Source organism: Sprattus sprattus, assembly GCF_963457725.1.
Source record: "Sprattus sprattus genome assembly, chromosome: 8".
NCBI classification, from domain to species: domain Eukaryota; kingdom Metazoa; phylum Chordata; class Actinopteri; order Clupeiformes; family Clupeidae; genus Sprattus; species Sprattus sprattus.
The window spans coordinates 19383299-19403495 of record NC_137927.1 but is presented as its reverse complement, the minus strand read 5'-3'; the positions used below and the strand labels follow the sequence as shown (position 1 = coordinate 19403495).

Genomic DNA, 20197 nt, shown 5'->3' with positions numbered 1-20197 from the left:
AAGAGATTTAATATGAATCAGTGCCTGGAGAACAGAGTGGTTAATTACCAAACTGCTGTAGCAGGGTTCTGGAAGACACAGCTTCCACTCGGGCAAGGCACCTAGGACAGAAGTGGACTGGTAATCTGGAAGGTTAATGTACCTTGGGGTGCAGAAGTTGAGGACCAGAATAATTACAAATCTGCAACTAAATGTGCAAAGGTTATATAGAAGTTGGCTGCAGGGGCTGCAGCAGCTTCCACATCTAGAGTAGGCCTACCCCTCATTGGACAGCAACAGGTGGAATTTGAAGGAGGAGAGGAGGCTGGCTATGGCCACTGCCAGGCAGACGAGCAGAGTGAAAGGGAAGTCGAAGAGGGACAGAGTGAGCACGACATGGTGGAGGGACAGAGTGAGCAGGAGGAGAGTGTAGTTCAAGCGCTAAGCATGGAGTAGCTTCATGATTAACAGGGACTGACATAATCATAATGCTATCATGATATCAGAAAGAAAATGGGCAGTTGGAAGCGTTATTCATGGAAATAAATCACTAACCACAGTGGGCTACAGTAGACTATAAAGGCTAGGCTAATGCACCTGGTTTTACACTGAAAGTTTGCGCTAGCTGGCTTAAAGCCTAATTATGCAAGAGTTGGTATTTTGCTACTGTGCTCCCCTCAAAGATGCAAAGTGTAGTTCACTTTTACACCACTGTCATAAATACAAATTGTGCTTTGAGACCCCCTAATGGACAGTGGTACAGTTGTATTTGTTGACAAGCTGAAGGATATAAACCAACAAAGACAACGTCAGAAGCCAAAGAAGCATGTCAACTGTCAAAGTACAATAAGTATTAATAGTAATATTATGGTTTTACACAAATATGACACTGCATAGTTTTTAGACATATGATGTATTACAAGCTAGAAGAGTTAGGTGTTCAAGTTTAAAAACTTCCAAGGCTTTTTTGGCATTAGATTGACACAGACTGATCAGACCTTTTGGCATCAGATTTATTTGGATGCTTGCATGCTCGGTGACTTTGGGCATCTGGAAAAACTACAAATCTCCTGAAATAGGGATGACCGATAAGGTTGCAACCTATATTGCATTCTTTCATAAATAACATTGGCAGGGATGTTTATGTTGAAAGACTAGTAAGTCGACAAATTTCCTTACACAGCCAAACATCAAGCAAGTGCAACACTTAACATAGTAAGACAGCCAATAAGTTATGACTGACTAGTCCAACAGAAAGAGGGCCAGCTCTGTATATGACTTGTATCCTTTTGTTTTTTTTAGCTTTCGCCAATGAGTAAAAGCCAGTCCAAGACTGACTCTTGTTCCATCTCTTGCTCAGTTACTCTCTTTTTTTCACTTCCTTGCTTCCTCCGACAATGTCTTCCATGGTTTCCTCGTCACCTGTGCCATGATGTCCATACAGAAAATAATGCTTTAGCTCCTTCTTATAACTGGCAGAAGGGTCTAATTGTTGTTTAAGTGAGGTGGTGATAAAGCATCACGTAGTTCTCGCGAGTAGTGTCGCACCCTTTGTACTTGTGACATTGTGAAAAGCCATGCATAGATCAAGGCGAGTGGAACCACCAGGGATACAACATAGTTCAGCAGAGGCAGGGATGTAGAGACCAGAGAGGGAGAAATATGCCCCAATGACATCATTGATATTGTAAGTCAATACTCTCAAGAACCACTGTGAGATCATTAGAGTGACTCTATACCTTAAGAATGAAAGCTCACCGTGGTAAGATGCAGAGTACAAAGACATATGAGAAGAGCAGAAACAGCTTTGAAACTGTTGAGTGTCAAGATAGGTGGCAAAATCAATTAGACATGTTGGTTTGTTTAGAAGGGAAACGGTAAGAAATAGGTACATATTAAATAAAAACACAACCCAGAGAATTCTGTGTACAGAATGCAGCAAAGGTTGACTACAAAGAATGCTGCCTGCTAAAGTCCAATTGCAATTTGTAATTAACAAAAACTATACACCTTTTAAAAGCATTGTTTTGTTCCTTTTTGTCAAAAAAAAGACTTATCTTTGACAGTTATTTTTAGATTCTTAAATGTTATAATGCCTTTCAGCTGTGACTGTTACTGTTATAGAACATATCAGACTAACATGAGATGTATAATCTATGTTATGGGCCTATAATTATTCACTGAAGAAATGAGAAGGGCTGTGCACACTGGAAATAATAGCGCTACGCACTGTAGAACCGTTGATGCACAGTATTGAACCAAATGGTTATACTGACATTAAAGTCTATTGGGCCACTTGCTTTATAACCAGACATTGTACAAGGATCAGTTGTTTTATAACAAGAATGCCAATAGCCAATTAGGCCTACAGGCAATATGTGTGACATAACATAATCCCATTCTAATGAATAGATCAGATCTATTTAGACTAGAAACGAACAGTTTAAACCAAATTATAGTTTTGAGTTACATATTGTACTACGTGGTATTCATATTGTATGGAGATATTTGAGGGGCAAAAATATGTGAGCTGCAGTTTTTGTTGTTGCACTGTTTGGTATGCTTGTGTGAAACCATAATATGGCTTTTACAAATACTTACATGCTTCATAATGAATGTTTTTATAATTATATTGTACAATAAATAAATAACAATTTTTGTTGTATATTGTAGTAGTTTTCACAAGTTTCATCATGTGTTAAAATTATCATTTTAGTATGTGTAAGAGGACAAGACCGGTACAAGAAATAATTCATGCTGTATAACTATGTTACAGTGTCCGTCATGTTTTATCATGTTTTATCACATTTAGATGGAGTAGGAGACAAAGCACAAATAATGTTTAGGTGAGTCACCAAATCAGCAGAAGAAAGAACAAATATCCCAACCCTTATGTATCTAAAATACATTTTAATCTTGCTTCAATTCACAATTCTTACAATACGAATTTCTCTGACAGCTCGCAGCTTTTCCGTCTTTTAAACATATTTTACAGTAATGGGTTTTGAATGTAAAGTAGTTTACATCAAGGCACAAGACACAGCCAAGACCAGCCTCTGCAGGTGGAACCGATGGTGTCCCTGAAAGTAATGTGCAGAATGCTGTGAGAAACGGGCACAGCAGCATGGATTACAGTTTACACACCAAATATGTGCTCTAGGCTGGAAGAGAGACAGACCTTCCTCTCCCTCTCCCGCTCGTCTAGGAAAATGAATGGGACTTTCTGATTATCTGTTAATGTATATAACAGAAGTGCTTTATTTTATTGATCATTCATGTTTTTATGTGGGTTTCTTCTTTTGAAAGCAAAAAAATAGTTTGTTTGTTCGTTTTTCAGCATGGATTGGATGCAAAAAAATCAGTGCTGTTGTTTTGGAGGCCATTCTGGTGAGGGTGACGAGTCTTCATTCTCAGGAGTCTTGCGTTCGATCTTCTCACAGTCATTATCTGCAAGAATACAAGGATGGCAACACAGGGATGATAAGCTACTCACAGATGTTTTTACATCATGTTACCACTCGTGTTCTTCTGTTGTCAAAGTCTTATTCCCTCATCTAAATTCCAGCATAGAATATCTGTATTACTTGGTCAGAGAGGGCAAAGATACTCCTTCTCACCAGTGCCTCTAGGCCTGTCTGTACAATCACTGCTGGCTGTCCCTCTTTCTCCGTCCAAACGCCTGGGCACCAACATTGGTGGCGACAAAGTTGCTGTTGCCCATGCCACCTGACCGGCTGAGGAAGTCTGCCAAACGATGGGTGACGCATGTGGCTGTGTTGCACGCCCGCTTCTGTGCTGTGATGCTGAAAGAGAAAAAATAGCATTAAATATTGAAACAGTATTACCCAGATATGCTGTATTTGAATAGTTTATCATTAGATCTATTAAATGTGGACAATTTTTTCTGTTACTTTAATTTTTTTTTTTTTTCTTACCTGTTTATATTCATGGCAGTATTTGTGTATATATCAGACCAACGTGTATGTGTGGGGGGGTTGAGTACCTTAATAAATGTTTTAAAATGATGGACAAACCATTTATTGGCAAAAATATGTTTATTCAATCAGAAAAGTGTGCATACGAAAAGAGATGTTCTGTCTCTGTTGTGAAACTGTCTTTATGCTACCAGTGATCTATACTAAAGCAGAGAAAAATATGTGCCATGACTGAATTATACTTTCAAAAATAATATTCATTCTATACATTTTGATTGCCTTGCATTAATGTGTTACTCTGTCGGGTAAGTCAGGCAGGCAAACAGAATCCACATGCATTGCTATCTTTTGCATCGGGGAAAAACTACTGTAGCATTTGTGGGGTTGGAGATCATCTCAGTTGCGGTTAAACTGCTCCCCAAAGCTTGCAAAGATCTCAGCATCTGATAGACTGCGTCTCTTTCCTGGTGCCCCTGCCCCAACATTGGTACGAGGGTAACTTTGCAACTTGTGCAGCTCCTGAGAGAGCTTGCCGAGGGCACAGGTGCTGAGGTTGGAGCATCGCTTGGTCAAGGGTCTATCAGCACTGTTAGGAGAGACAACATGCACAAACACACTCATAGTAACTCATGCAGACGCATTCACACTACATATCTTATTCATGCCATGTCAGAAATGCACAACACACCATAATGCTATGATGAGATGAACTTTCTCAGGATGGATCCTGTCACTCCATGCGATTATTTGTTGTTAATATAAACTAAAATGAATTACATTGCAATATTTAAGCAAATATCAGTCATGCTTTTGCCAATCAGTCTAATTTCATCTGAATCTCAATGGCTTGCTTATGGTAAGGATGTTTTTTCTGTCATGCAGTCTGCCTGTCTGGGCAGCACCTCATGCATACAGTCCCTCATTCTTAGTCTCATGCAGACTGCAAGCGAAGTCCTTTAGCACATTTTCTTTAACATAAAAATCATCAATCAAGAAAATCAAGGGGTTTCCATGCAATACATGGGCACTGACAGAGAACATTTTCACATCAACAAGGATCTTTTTTTTTCCAATGATCCTCTAGTTTTGCTACACATACCTCTGGACTTTAAACGATCACTGGAGCTGTCATTTTATGAAAGTGGCAGCAACACTTTCTTTGGAATAGATTGAAGAACACCCCTCACAAATGTATAAAGTGCATAAATCCAACTGCAACAACATCGCTTAAGATTTCAAATTGCATTTCCCTAGATTCTATTTCAAATTATTAAAAACAAAAATATACCTATTTTCGTCATTTGACTGCTGTTCCAGGTCCTCCGCAGTCATCTGAACAAATTCTTTGACAATGGCATTCAATAACCTCCGGGCTTCATAGTCGGTCAGCGTCACTCGATTAGAGTCAAAATCAGGCCTGCAAACCAAACCTCAATTATATTTGCTCTGCTATATTATTGCATTATTGTAATTGCACATGATACAAAAATTGTCAGGAGGATCGTGATGGCAGCGCTAATGTTAAAAGCTTCTATCATCTGTCTGAGTGTACAGAAACCCACTATTAAAACAATCCCCTTAAAGTGCTTCAGTTAAGACTTGACTGGGAGCCCAGTTTAAATTTATGACAAAATCAATACTGTTGTAAGGGGGGTCTTGGCAGAGGTTCATCTAATACATCTTTTAATTATTTCATTGAAATTATTGATATTTCATAACATGTAAAGTGTAATGCAATCTGACCGTATCCAAATAGATGATAGAAGGCAATAAAATAACTACATTTAATCAAATATATTGAAATACATTTAAAGAAATAGTGTATATTTTGCTGTATCTCCAACCAAGCCCAAACCAAAACCATATCAACATTAACTTTTAAAAACGGGTTCATCTATGGAATAAACGAGTGACATTTAATATTCTTATAATTCCTGTGTTGAGGTGTTATGAGAAAGTCTCACCTTGCCGGAGCGGCTTGTGAGCTGTACATCTGGCAAATGATCAGGGCATAGGCAAGAAGGAAAGCTGAGATCTTCAACATAACCATGGTCCCTGCATCAAACGCACAGCTATTAGCTTAAAAGGTTTTTCATCCATTCAGAGTTTTAAAAAGAAATACATAACCGTTCAAAATGCAAGATGTTCAATACAATTCACAATTTTTTTTAGGAAAAACGAGCCTCAGTCCACCAGAAATATTCCCTCTCAAAAGTCCACTTGTGTTTTTTTTTTCTCCCTTTCACCCTATTCACATGGTAGCCACAGCTGTAGGCGCTGGACTAGATGCCAACCACATGCACTAAATCCCCTGAAAAAGACCCCTAGCTCAAAAGGCAGTTGTGGAGGTAGACCTGCAAGGCAGGAGAGCTGTTGCTCAGCTGAGCTGCCCAACCTAGCTCCTCAGCGCGGCTCTCTTGCCTGCGCCCCCTGACTGGCCGCTGGTGCCATCCCATCCCAGGAGTGATTTGATGAAGATTAGGAGCTGCTGACAGAGGCTCCTGCGGGACCCTGTGCATTAGTGTAATGAGCTGCGCTCCCCGGCCAGCTCCTCTGGCACTGCTCGACACTAGCACTATGTATCCTTGGGAAGCCGCTCAGACTTAACCCCCACACCACAACCAGAACACAACATAAGAAACGTTTTGACACACTCCTCACAGCTAACCTTTCTTCTCTGCCCGTTACAGTAGGCTGGCTATGCAGTTAAACGTCATGCTGAACTCAAAAGCGCATTGCCAGATTAAGCCTTCAGAGTCCTTACAGAAGAGGGAAGGAAATGGTCCTCACTTACCTTGTGTTAGAGCTCTTTGCAAATGAAAGAAATGGAATAAGTTGGGTTAGTTCGGTTTGTCGACCAACTTGTAAGTCTGTTCCATCTGTCTACTACAGAGGCTCTATATATTCACAGACCAGTAGGTCTATTGACTGTGTAGGTGTTTAATTGTCAAATCTGAACCAATCATGTAGCTCCGCTCCCTCTGTCGACCAATGGCTGGATCGGTTGGTTCAATAAAAAAATGTGCTACTCCAATGACGTCATACCTGTGCTGAAGTGCTCCATTCACAAAAATTTCCAGGCAGCTAATCTGCAGTCACTGAATGAAGATTGTACCTGCGCTGAATTGTTTTTTTATTTTATTGTAAGCTCAAACAACATAAATATTTTAATGCAAAAGTATACATATTTACAGTCTGATAGTTAATTTAATTTGAGAATATTTTACATTGCACTTGCTTTTTAGTGCAATTAACTATGCAGACAACAGTAATGACAATAGTCATTAGGACAATAGGATTAGTGAGATATCAACAGAACACTTTCTTACAAGATTCTTACAATATGGGCTCCTTATTGGAAAATGTTGTGTGGAAATTGATATCCTGCCTATTAATAACTGGATTTTACTCTAGAGGCTTTCTGCTCACGATATTGTTCAAGATGTTTACTGATCTTAGCCCCTAAGCTGCAGTAAATACGATATTTACAAATGTCAGCCGGTGTAGCTAACTGCTATGGAAAAACAAGTCCACTCATGTTATGACCAGCTCAATCAATTGAAGTACTCCCATGCCCCCCTCTCCCCTTACTTGTGCTTCCGCGGTGAAGTGACCCTTAGTGGAAATCAAAGCAGCAGCTGCCATTAATGTGTTTGGTTTTTCAAACCCAATTACAAAACTGTTTGTCTTGAGGCATCATTTGATTCCCCTTACTTTTCATTATTGGGTAAGTCCCCATAAAGCATCTGGAGCAAGACTCCTGTTTTGCGTCACTACGGAGCCCCATTAGCGTGGATGAGCCTTTTAAGGCTATTGAACTGAGCGCGGGGCCGATGACGGCTCCAGTAAATCAGGGGAATTGGAGAGCGTCGGGGTCCCCCTCGTAGCTGAACGCTGCATGAAAACTGCAGTCGTGTACACGAATGCCTCCCGCGCCCATAATGAATTACCACTTCCGGCCAGGAGATCTGCAAAAAGGAAAGAAAAAAAACGGCCCCTTTGTCTATAGATCAGAGAATTGTTTTCAAATATGAGCAATTTCTGCCTCAAGTTTTCATTCCCTTTGAACGGAAAAAAGTTTTCAATCAATACAGTAACCTTTTCAAAGCCAGTCGTGATCCAACATCTCGCATTTTCATTCAACTGTGACTTATACCAAGGAACAGATAATCATTTTTGGGTAAGGTAAGAAACAGGAGACATTTTTTAGGGGCTTCTTGCAATGTGGAATACAAATCAACCATACATGTCATCACCCACAAACACTTCCCGAAAACATTTTGGAAAGAAGTACAGTATCTATATAAGTTAATTTATATTTGTCAATTTTTTCAGATGACAACAGAAGCAATGCAGAGCATCTCTACTTCGATCCTGTGTCCACAGCTGGAGAAGCCTTAGTCACTGTGTGCTCTGCCTTTAGTGCTTTGGCTCATTTGTCTGCCAAACAGACTGTTTAACCACCTGGAAGCTGAAAAGGACAGGGCATTAGTAGACCTTTGTCAGGGCTATGCAAGGAAACATTACTAAACTCTAATCTATGTCCCACTCAGGAACAAGGGCGCACTTCAGATGGACAGAGCAAAGTTTGCAGACAGACTCTACGAACATTAAGGAAATGAAACTGAATTAGCGAGTGTGCTCCATTAATCAGACTTTCACTGCAGGAGCAAACCAAGGCCACCCCCTCGATCCTCTACATCATGGCCTGCTCAGATGATCCCTCACCACTGCACAATTTCCTTAATTGTTTTATAAAAGATACTAAACTAGATGTAATAAAAACTGGATCCTAGAATTGTAATCAAGTTGCCCCACGTATAAATAGTTTTAACCGTGTTCACCAATTTCTCAAACATAATCCTATTTGAAACCACTTGTCCTCATTGCTGGAAGTATTTGCCTTTTACAGACTCTCTCTGAATTAGTCTTCCAGAGGGTAACAAGAGACATTAAGTCAAGCATGGAAGTTTTTAGAAATTCTCTCCAAGAAATGACCGTATGAAATGATTCTATAACCATACATGATTGGCCACAATCCCAGCCCCTGTAGAAAACAATCAGTGGGTGTCTGTCTGGGGGCTCAAATAGGGAAGCACTTTGGTTTGCTCAGCAGCAGGCCTCCTCATTAAGTGCTGGTGACAAACGGTAATCTTTGAGAAGAGTCCCACTGAGGCCTGTTTACAGAGCCGTGTGGGACAAAGTGGCTCTATATCATACTGGAGCGGCGCCGCTAATGAGACCGAAGACACCGGGGAACGGTTGATCCAGAGAGAGAGAGAGGGAGAGAGAGAGAGAGAGAACACGAGTCACCACCGACCACCGGAGACACACATTGCGGAGGCACACCAGCGGGGGCTTAAACCTGACAGTGAAATCCCCCTGCTCACAAAGAGTCGTTTGTTTTGTTTACATCTGTGTACACGTCCGACAGGACGTCTGACACAAATCCAGTGTTCCTGCAGCGTGTTGCTGGCAGCCGTGGAGGGGTCAGCAGCAGGGGTCACAAGCCCGGCGGCTGCACCTCAGTTGACTTAATGCTTGTGTGCCTCTTTATTACTCTGGAACTAACAAACATGTGACAGATGTTGTAGACAATTATTATCATGGGGACACTTGTCTTTCAAGCCAACCATTCTTCCCTTGACTGCCTACACAAACTGCAGGAGGCTTGACAAGCATAACAAGGGTAGAGGTATAAATAGTGTGGCTTTTTTCTACAATGAATTACATATATAAAGTTTACAAATGTGAATTACAATTCCTAGTGTCTAACTAGTAATCACATTGGTATTGCACATCAGCAGATAAACAAAGTGCAATTTATTTAATGAATGCATTTGAAACCATGACGGTTTCAAACCTAGTGCTTACACCAGCAGATAAGCCTCCAACACATTTTAGGAAAACATGTGTAAAGCGTGAGAAATTTGCACATTAACACCTACTGGTTGGGAGAAAGGGCAAAACACTGGGGCAAAAAGCTTCTTATCTGGAGGACTTTTGTGTCTGGCTGAAAAATAGTTCAGAATTGGGGGATGGGGGATGCGACCTGAAATGGTTTTAGCCTCTCAGTCGGTCAAAGTTCAGACACGCAGACACCACAGGGCAAGAAAAAAATGTGGCTGACCAGCCCTGACCTATCTGCTCTCAGGGCTCAGCTGGAAATAAGTAACAGCCATGGTGCTCATATAAGTTCATAACATGCTGCAATTTAAATGCAATTATACACACACTTTGCAGCCTAAAATTACTGAATTGATTATTGAATCTATAAATTAAATAAGTGAACAATTAAAATTGTCTTTGTTTCCCATTCCTGTTGTGGCAACATCAGGCACTATAGTGTCCTAAGTTACTGAAGGATTAGAGCTGTTATGGCAGTAACTCCACTACAGCATCTCTACATTTGAAATCGTATGTTAATGAGAATAATTATCTAACTGTAAGTGGGCGTGTCTATATTGCAAAAACTAAAACAGGTAATTTGTGTAAATCTGATAACTTGTGTCAACAATGTTAGCTCAATGATTGTTCATATGAATGCCTCAGACTGAGGAGGCGTACTTGATCTGAACGGAAAATCAAAGCTGATCAATAATGCTCCCGTCTCATCGCCTGGCCAATCTTAGCTCTGGAGAGGCGGGGGATAGGAACATGTGCAAGGTGATATACTAGTCTTTGTGAGGGGGGAAGAAGTTAGTCTCCTCTGAATGCAAAAGTGTTATTTCATAATGATATCAATCTTTAGTTTGCCATCTCTTTTAACCGTTACCTGCGGTCAGTCGGTTTTGGGTTTATGCACTTTAGTGGTGACTATTGTATTACTGCTTGTGGTCAGGCAGCTTCTCAAACAGCGGAGACCCCGAGGGTTCCCTCCTGGACCCACACCTTTCCCCATGATAGGAAACATTTTATCCCTTGCATCGGAGCCGCACGTTTTTATGAAGAGACAAAGTGAAATCTACGGACAGGTAATAACGGACTCTTCATGCAGCAAAATAAGTGATTGAACAGTTTTACCGTTTAATTTTAAAATACATGAATGCTCAGGCAATTTATCATGTTAACTATTTTCACTAAATGAACTAGCCAATATGACGAGTTAATGCAAACGGGCCGCTGTAAAGTGCGTATTCATATAGTTCATAGCGCTTGTTTAACCGACATGTGTGGGCTTTGCATTCTCAAACTTGCCGCAAGAACTTGCACTCTGCTCACGGACAGCCGAATATGTAATTTTAAAACTGTGTTGAAGGTTATACCTGTGTGGAATCGCAGTTCCGTGGCATCATGCAGACGACTCCAATGAGAACAAAAGAGTGAAACCACATTTTTGGCAGCTTGTGGCGCTTTGCAGAATAGCAAGCATACAGCTGAGTCAGCGCGATTTTCTAACAGGCCAGTTTCAAGTTTATTGTCATAAACACGAAAACTGTGCAACATCATTACCAGTAATGACATTATTAATCTCAGAGCCAACGCAACTTCACACATTAAGTAAAACAGGACATGGCAAAAATAAAACAGTATTAAAGAAGAGCACCTTTTGAGAAAAAAGAAAAAAAAAGAACGTTTTAGCGCTTCATTAGCTCACTTGCAGAATTCAGTTGTAGGAAATATACATGACTAAAGCCATTTCTGTCTTTTTCCCAGATATTCAGCCTCGATCTTGGTGGCATCTCAACGGTAGTCTTAAACGGCTATGATGCCATGAAAGAATGTCTGTCGCATCAGAGCGAAGTGTTTGCAGATCGACCTTCTCTGCCTTTATTTCAGAAAATGACCAAAATGGGAGGTAGGTAGCCTATTATAGCCTATTTATTGTATGATTTATGTGGATTAATTAGGCTATGTGAAATGAATAGTAATTCAGTTGTCTAATTTTATAATCCCCGTAAACCTGTAATGTTTTGTTTTTCTCCCTTATATGAAGTAGCCTAGCATGACTTTACATAAGAAATAGAAAACGACATATTAAGAAAAAAAAGAAGAAGTGCGGGACTGTAACTGATGAAGTGCAAGTTAAGTATTAGTCAAGGTGCCAGTTAGGAAGGGAGGTGCTCAACCTGAACAGTTAAAGCTGAATTACATCCAGTGGCAGCCACCGATTTAAGGCATTATGTGCAATACATTAGTGATTGTTCAGCACAGGATATTTGATCTAATTCTAACTAACTGTATCTTGTCCAAGCCACCTTCGTCCTTTTCAGATCATAAGGATGGATATCTCTCTCCAATTCCTACTCTGATATTGCACCATTAATAGAGCAAGCAATACAATCCAGAGAGCCTACGTGCTTGAAACCTAAATTCACTGATGTACTTTTATTTGCCTCTCATTTCCAACTCAACATAAAAATCTCAAAATAAAATTCAGTAAAAAAAAAAAAGTATTTCACAACAGCCCATTGAGAGCACAAAAATAAAATAAATGAATAAAGAAAGTAAAGGAGTTCACTTGTTAAATGTTAACCTCTAATTTCAACACTTGTCATCTTAGTTTCACATACCAGATGATAGTTTACATTTCGGGTTAGTCAACGACCACTGGGCCAGCTGCTTACTAAACATAGCGGTTGCTGCTACCTTTAACAGTGTTTGGGAACTGGCTGTGAGCTGACCAGCTTCTGGTGAGATGATGTAAGGTGATTCAGCCTGGCAGTACGCATCCCACAGCCACAGTCTCAGGGAAAACTGATTTGATGATAGATGTCTTTAGCCAGACTAAAACTGTCCAAGGCTTTACAATTGCAAAAATGTAAATGTAGGGTGGTAGCCTGCCATATTATTGGACTTGTCTGTTGATACAGCCAGTAAGGCACTGTAGGCCTATTAACTATTGTGCTGGTATTTTTTAGGCCCCAATACATTGGCCATCATTTGGCCATACATACAAGTAATTTCCTTTCCACAAACTGCAGTTATGTGGAGGATTGTATGCTCTGTGTAAAACTTTCATTTCAGTTTCATTTTGGGCGAAAGATTGACCCGAATGAGGCGTCAAGACCTCTATAATAGAAGAGACTTCTGTTAAATCAGCTGGTTTACACTAAGCTCAATAATGTTTACACCTAACACAGAATGGTGTGAAGTGTAGAAACAAAATTTGTGTTTGATGGATTGCAGGTGTGAAAAATACTGGTAACTACAGTAGTATGGTAGTACCACTTGATATTTTCACATCATAACAACAACTTCAATTACAGCCCCCTTGCAGCAGCTGAATTTGTAGTGGATTCAGTACTTAACGGTTGGTGTAACTTCCAGTCAGGTAGTATTTGGAAAGTGTCTAATTTTATATATATACAAACTCGTTTCAGGACTCCTCAACAGCAAGTATGGTCGAGGATGGATCGAGCACCGCAAGTTGGCTGTCAACAGCTTCCGCTACTTTGGCAGTGGCCAGAAGCTGTTTGAAAGAAAGATTGCTGAGGAGTGCATGTTCTTCCTGGACGCCATCGACGAACAGAAGGGCAGGCCCTTAAACCCTAAACATCTGGTGACCAACGCTGTGTCCAACATCACCAACCTCATCATCTTCGGCGAGCGCTTCACATACGACGACAGGGACTTTCAGCACATGATCGAGATCTTCAGTGAGAACGTGGAGCTCGCTGCCAGTGGCTGGGCCTTCCTCTACAACGCCTTCCCCTGGATCGGGTACCTGCCCTTCGGCAAGCACCAGAAGCTCTTCCAGAATGCAGCGGAGGTCTACACCTTCCTCCTGAGGTTAATTGAGCGTTTCGCCCAGGGAAGAGTGCAGCAGTCACCCCGCCACTACATCGACGCCTATCTGGATGAGATAGAGCAGAGCGCAAACGACAAGAGCACCTCATACACCCAAGAGAACCTGATCTTTTCAGTGGGGGAGCTCATCATTGCAGGCACAGAGACCACGACCAACGCTCTGCGCTGGGCCATGCTCTACATGGCCCTTTACCCCAGCATTCAGGGTGAGTTCTTGGTTTATACGCAGAAGAAGGGTTAGTTACTGCATCAACTGTAACATTTTTGAAAATAAGAGTAATCTTCTTAACTCTGGTCTCCACAGAGCGAGTTCATAAGGAGATTGACAGCGTTGTGGTGAACGGCCATCCTCCCACCTTAGACGACAAACAGAGGATGCCTTATGTGGAGGCCGTGTTGCACGAAGTCCTCCGCTTCTGCAATATCGTGCCCCTGGGCATCTTCCGCGCCACAACTCAAGATGCCTTTGTGAATGGGTACACCATCCCCAAGGGCACCACGGTCATCACTAACCTGTACTCTGTGCACTTTGACGAGAAGTACTGGGGAGATCCGGGCACCTTCTCACCAGAGAGGTTCCTGGATAGCAATGGCAACTTCATCAGGAAAGAGGCATTTCTCCCCTTCTCATTAGGCAAGTTTGAATCCTCTGCACTATATTCTTAGGAATATTACCACTCACCTTGAGGAAAATCCACACATACCTCTACTCCTTTCTGTTATTGCCATTACCTTGCATAAACCATGCTGCAGGCATATATCCTCAGTTAATGTCATATCTCTATATCCTCAGTTAATGTCATATCTCTTTATCTCCTATAAAACCACATTTCTTTAGGACGACGGCACTGCCTGGGTGAGCAGCTTGCCAGGATGGAGATGTTTCTGTTCTTCACCACCCTGCTCCAGAGGTTCCACCTGCAGTTTCCTCAGGGATTTGTCCCCAGCCTCACCCCTAAACTGGGCATGACTCTCCAGCCTCTCCCCTATTCCATATGCGCTGTCCGGAGACAGCCATAAACCTTCAGCCATAAAAGACTGTAGTGCTTTCACCTCAGGGGATCTTACTTGGAAAACTCAAACCTGTATAATGTTTTACACAGGGGGATTTTGACCTCTCCTCTGTCTACCATTGAATTTCTCATTCTGAGAAACTACCCTCTGAACTGTTTCAGAGAAGTATGCCGTAGCTGTACTTGACTTGATGATAGATTTTTTTGTATCAGGCAGTTGGGCAATGTAGCAAGTTGCATAAAGCACATTGTAATAATATTTGCACATTATCTGTGGTATAAAGTGTATGGTGCCTCAAAAAGACAAACATGTGACAGTGTTAGAGAGGAGTTATGATGTCAATTATTGACAAGAGTTTACCTTTATGCTTTACAGACCTTCCTTTTCCCTGCATTCCTCGAAATGAGAACATAGGGTTCTGCCTTTTTTTCTACAGCTGGGCCAGCTGTCTTTTCCCAGAAAGTTTGTTCAGGCTGTATGCTGTCTGCTGGTCTGGTGCCATATATCAGAGCTGAACCAACAGCAGCAAACCCCAAAGGATCGTTTGCTCTTTGCATTTATACTTGATTATTAAAACTGAAGGTGCTATGAATTTTGACTGTTATATAGCTTGAATGGTACAGACTTGATCATTTGTTACTGTAGAAAAAGCATTTCTGCATATTGGTTGTCAAACTCTGTATTGCACATTATATATATTTTTTAAATAGAATGCTTTCTTTACTTATTTTAGCAACAGCTTTTGTGTACTTTTTGTGTACAAAACACCACAATAAATGAATGGATATCTCTCATGTGATTAAAGTCAGCAGTGTTTTTAACAAAGGCTTCCCATTAGTTGAAAGTTGAGACGGCAGTCACAGATGTCTCCTCAGATGCCCTTAAGTTTTGGCCTGTAGACCACGCAAGCTGGATTGAATTAATGAGTTACAGTGCGTTTCCCCATAACCGAGCGCGCCCAGATTCACACAAGAATCTCTCTAGGGGGGGCTGTTAGCAGAAATCGTTTGTCAATAAATGGCTGCGATTCCTAAAAAAAAATCCAGCGTGACTACAATTTCTCAGTCACCTTTTTCCTGTAAGTGCACTATGTGACAAGCGGAAATGAAACCCACAACTTTTCTGACTTGTCAAAAACTTAAATTTATATGGCTTGTTAGGTTTTGATGCAGAATTGTAAGTCCACCCCCTCCCCCTTCCCCAGCCCCAAATGCAGCAGATGGTAGATTCAGGCAGAGACTGAGGGATGGCTGATTTCAAATAACTGTCAAAACAAAATCTGCATTCTATATAGACTTGATTGGGCCCGCATAGGGGTTTGTCACACACGCTAAGGGATTCATCACTTCGTGCCTGACATTTGAAACAGGCAGGCCCTGCCTCAGGAGACCAGTGGGTGCCGTCTGCTCTGCTTGGAGCACGTGCAGAGAAAGGAGCCTCTCAGGTGCTCAGGGGCTTCTTCAAAACAGATGCCAATAACTATGGAAAACATGTTGAAAAGGAGAAAGGTGAGACATCGTGTGTTTGAGGTGAGGATCGTCACTCTGAGTCCTCCTAACAGGGCAACGGCATCCCATTTTCACACAACAGAGGGTCAGTAGAACACCTCATTAATGAGCATTGAGTTCCTATGGTGCAAATCATTCCTCTCACTCCCATTAACAAAAAGCTGAATAGGTGTAAGTTCCCCTACCACAAGCATGTACATTTCATACAATCTACTACTTCTGTGTATATATTTTTGCTTTACTGGTAAGTATCACTGCTAAGTAAAACACTGGTATCATGCAACAGAAATAAAGCATCAAAAGAAAAGCTACATCTGAAGTGAGCTCAAAAATCAATCTGCTGCTCTTCCTTGATGGACAGCCCCTGACAAACACCCGACACAAATTGATCTCAAGCAAATAAATAATGAAGAATAAAATAACAAAGATAAATAAACACACCTGAGAGTGTCTCAAGGCATTTCAGGGATGGTGTTTTTATGACAGCTATAAATAACAACAAACGCAATTTTTCCCCCCCCCCACATTTGTCGGAAAAAGCTGAGCGGTTACAGACATTGATAACTACTACTGTATAAATGCTACATAAAGGTGACAGCTGTTCAGTAATGTTTTGATGACATGGGCATTGGAGGACACTGCAACTGGTGCACAGGTCTGCACATTAAGAAGCCAACAAACAATCTGCATTCACAATAAAATGAACAGTGTGTGTGTGTGTGTGTGTGTGTGTGTGTTGTGTGTGTGTGTGTGTTGTGTGTGCTGGGGGCGTGGGGCGTGGGGTGGGGAAGGGTGGCAGTTTGAGGCAACACAAACGCATTTGACAACACAAATGACAGCGTGATCTGGTTGTGTCACAAAAAGTCTAGCTGAGGTTCCTCCAATGGACAGATAGGAAAGAGTGTGCTAAGCTCAGATGAACAGGCAACAGCCTACAGAACTTCACATCCCCTTTCACTTATGCCCATTAGCTGCAGGGCAACTTTATGGCTTAGCGTCGCCAGTCACTGTAGAAGATAGATTTAGATCAGCAGGCTGAGGTTTACACCCACCATCGTACTGCCATTACCTGTAGGTGCCTCTGCCTGTGAATCTGTCAGAGCACACTCTACGGCCCATATACACTTCCAGGACATGGGCTGAAGTGCATCATGGTCCTGTGAGTAAGTACGAGGAGTTTGGCACCTGTGGGAAGGGTACTAATCGACAATGTTGAACCCATGAAAGGATGTTTTTTTGGGGGGGGAGGGGGGCACAGAGTGGTTATGATCAGGAACAGAGAAGAGACAGTGTACTTGAAAGAAAAAGTAAAACACCACACCCTACAATTCCACATCTGTAAATAGTATTAGATAGAAACTCTGGAAACAGATGATAATTACAGGTTCTCAATGTACAATATATGTCAGCCTTATGTAGAAAACAGATGCATTCAGTTGATTAATTAAAAAATATAATATATATGTATCATATATATACATACATACATACATATGTATTATATATATATATATATATGTATAATATATATACATAAATACATAACCATATATGTATATATATGCAGATACTCTTTCTGTGCAGAGGTTAAACACTTGTTTGGTAGTAAAATGTGCACATTTTTTTTGTAATGTACTAGCTTGATTTACACTGCCTACTTGAGAACTTAACTCTTCTGAAAAACAAACTTTTTTTTCTTTTTTTTTAATAATTCCATCGCAGTGAGGGAACCATGGCTTTTAGAATGGCCACATTCTTCACTACTCAATGCTCTGCTTCTAGTGGAATGCCTAGAGTTCTTGCTTCAGTCAAAAAAATATAGAATTATCAGTATTAAACCTGCCTCACGGTGAAGAATAAGAAAATATAAAAACAAGTGTACAGCTTTCGAGGTGAAACCCTGGGTCACATTAAACTCATCCACTGGCCTTGGTGTGTTTGTGTCATTTTTTATCCGTCATTTGATTTTGTGTGAAAAATCAGTGTTAACAGAAAACAGAGTGTGTGTTGTGTATATGAATGTGCGTGTGTGTGTCTGTCTGTTTGTCTGTGAGTTACTATAATGCCAAATGTAACCTATTGCAACAGAAACAAGCAAGGAAATTCTGAGACATCTCCTGTCTACATCCAATTTCTTTTCAGTGGCCTAAGATACAACATAAATAGCGCATTTCATTAGAACTTCAACAGAATTGCATTTTAGAACGCAAATCACTTATCAGAAGGTTAGCCCTCCTATTTGTTTACTGAAATAGTACAAATAGAACAAAAATTATTCAACCACTTCCTTCTTTGATTTCTGAACATACTCTAGATCATTTAGCTAAACTGTGACTAATTAGTAATATTCGTGTAAATCCTGAGTAACCGTGAAAAAAAGCAATAATTCAAACTTAAAAAAGGAAAAAAAAACACATCCCTTCATGAAAACAGCTTTTGTGTCCTTTGAGCTACACTTTGAACAGAGGTGGACTAGGGAACAGCAAGAGGGGGGACAAAATGATCAGTTGGCATTCCTAAAGAGGGAATCCTCACGCACACTCGCACACACACAAACTTTGAAACATACAAAGAGACGAAAGAGAGTCAAACGAAAGGCAGGTGGTACACACATGAATAAAAAGCATCCAAAATGATGCAGGTTTAACGTTCAAATTTTCAGTCAAAATGTCAGTGTGTCCCCGTGACTGATAGAGTCTGATACAGTGTTTTGTGTCGCCAGCATGAGGAGGGAGACTGCACACAATAAGTGCAGAATACAGCAATCCATCTCTTGGACCACTAAAGACAATAAAGGTTCAGACAGGCACATTTGATTTATGTTTTCTAGAATATTCCTGACTCGGAGCCTGATAAAAGTCTCAGTCTCAAGTCCTTTTTCCATGTTTGAACTGGTTGCTTTGGTAACATATGTCTATCATTTGTGTTCTTTTTTTTTCCTAATGTTTTTTTTTTCTTTTTAAATAGATCTATATTTCTTTTAAGTACCTACGGGAGAGTTTCGAGTTTCGAGTTCAAGGCAGCATCACAGCCAATTGTACCATGTAGGCAACATCTCTGCACCTCTGGGTACGTCCCGCTGCGGAGGGGACGGGGGGCGACGGGCGCTGTGTTCCTTCTCTTTCAATTCTCCATGGGGTGAAAGTGCATAGGAGTGGGGTTCCCACCGTTGCAGCAAGGATCCTCTCACAGTAGTAAGGCCTTCTTTATCAATAGAACGTGAACTGCATCAGTGTCTGAGTGTCGGCACAGTGACTATTTCAGCGTGCGAGCGGAGGGAGGGGGGGGCGGTGTCATCCTGTGTTTTGAGCACGTCATTTGTGTTTGTGAGCGCGCGCTTGTGTATGTGTGTATGTGTGTGTGTGTGTGTGTGTGTGTGTGTGTGTCAGTTCATGTAGTTCGGAGGAAAAGGGGGCAAGGGGTTCGCTCGCCCTCTACCCTGCACCTCCCTGAGCTTCCAGGCCCCACGGTGTGTTTTCTTCCTCGTGCTACTGCCGCTCCTCTTCCTCGGCCTCCTCTTGAATGACCTGGATGTCGTCGGAGGGAGATGGGGGCAAGCTGGGGCTCTCTGCCTGCTGCTGCTGCTGCTGCTGCTCCTGCTGTTGCTGCTGCTTGCTCTGCTCCTTGCCCTTCTCCTCCTCCTCGATGGTTTTCTTCCACACTTTGTGGTTCTCGGTAAGATGCTGCATGATGTTGCAGAAGAGCCGACGTCTGCTTTTTCTCCTTTCTGTTGGGGAGAGGAATGGAGGGGATGCACTGTCATAAGAGGCCTTTTAAAACTACATAGACCCTACACTCACCTAACAAAGACTGACAAACTCTGAACATACGCTTTCTATTCTGAATTATACATTTCATATATTTTATAATATTAATAATACGTATTATAAAGTTGTGTTTATGTTCTTCAGCTTGCATACTAGACTGTGACGGTTTCCACTTTAGACGATATGGGGATTAGCAAGATGTTGTCAAAGAGTTGAGAGTTTAGGGGATTTGGGTCAATTCAAC

At 41.3% G+C, this 20197-nt stretch overlaps 3 protein-coding genes across 3 annotated transcripts in view; 1 reads left to right on the top strand and 2 right to left on the bottom strand.

Moving 5' to 3' along the window:
* Nucleotides 1-4310: 4310 nt before the first annotated feature.
* Nucleotides 4311-5964, bottom strand: calca (calcitonin/calcitonin-related polypeptide, alpha; the record flags this gene model as incomplete). The annotated part of the gene is made up of 3 exons (XM_080843833.1): nucleotides 4311-4500; nucleotides 5203-5331; nucleotides 5879-5964. The coding sequence occupies 3 exons, from the start codon at nucleotides 5962-5964 to the stop codon at nucleotides 4311-4313; spliced, it is 405 nt and encodes a 134-aa protein (XP_080699959.1).
* Nucleotides 5965-11606: 5642 nt separating this feature from the next.
* Nucleotides 11607-14813, top strand: cyp2r1 (cytochrome P450, family 2, subfamily R, polypeptide 1). Its single transcript, XM_080843949.1, has 4 exons — nucleotides 11607-11712; nucleotides 13238-13870; nucleotides 13969-14298; nucleotides 14503-14813. The coding sequence occupies exons 1-4, from the start codon at nucleotides 11628-11630 to the stop codon at nucleotides 14682-14684; spliced, it is 1230 nt and encodes a 409-aa protein (XP_080700075.1). The 5' UTR covers nucleotides 11607-11627; the 3' UTR covers nucleotides 14685-14813.
* Nucleotides 14814-16677: 1864 nt separating this feature from the next.
* Nucleotides 16678-20197, bottom strand: part of pde3b (phosphodiesterase 3B) — a 46519-nt gene continuing 42999 nt past the window's right edge. The window contains exon 16 of the mRNA XM_080843062.1: nucleotides 16678-19913. Within this exon, the coding sequence (XP_080699188.1) occupies nucleotides 19675-19913 (239 nt within the window). The 3' untranslated portion in view covers nucleotides 16678-19674. The remainder of the gene's footprint in view (nucleotides 19914-20197) is intronic.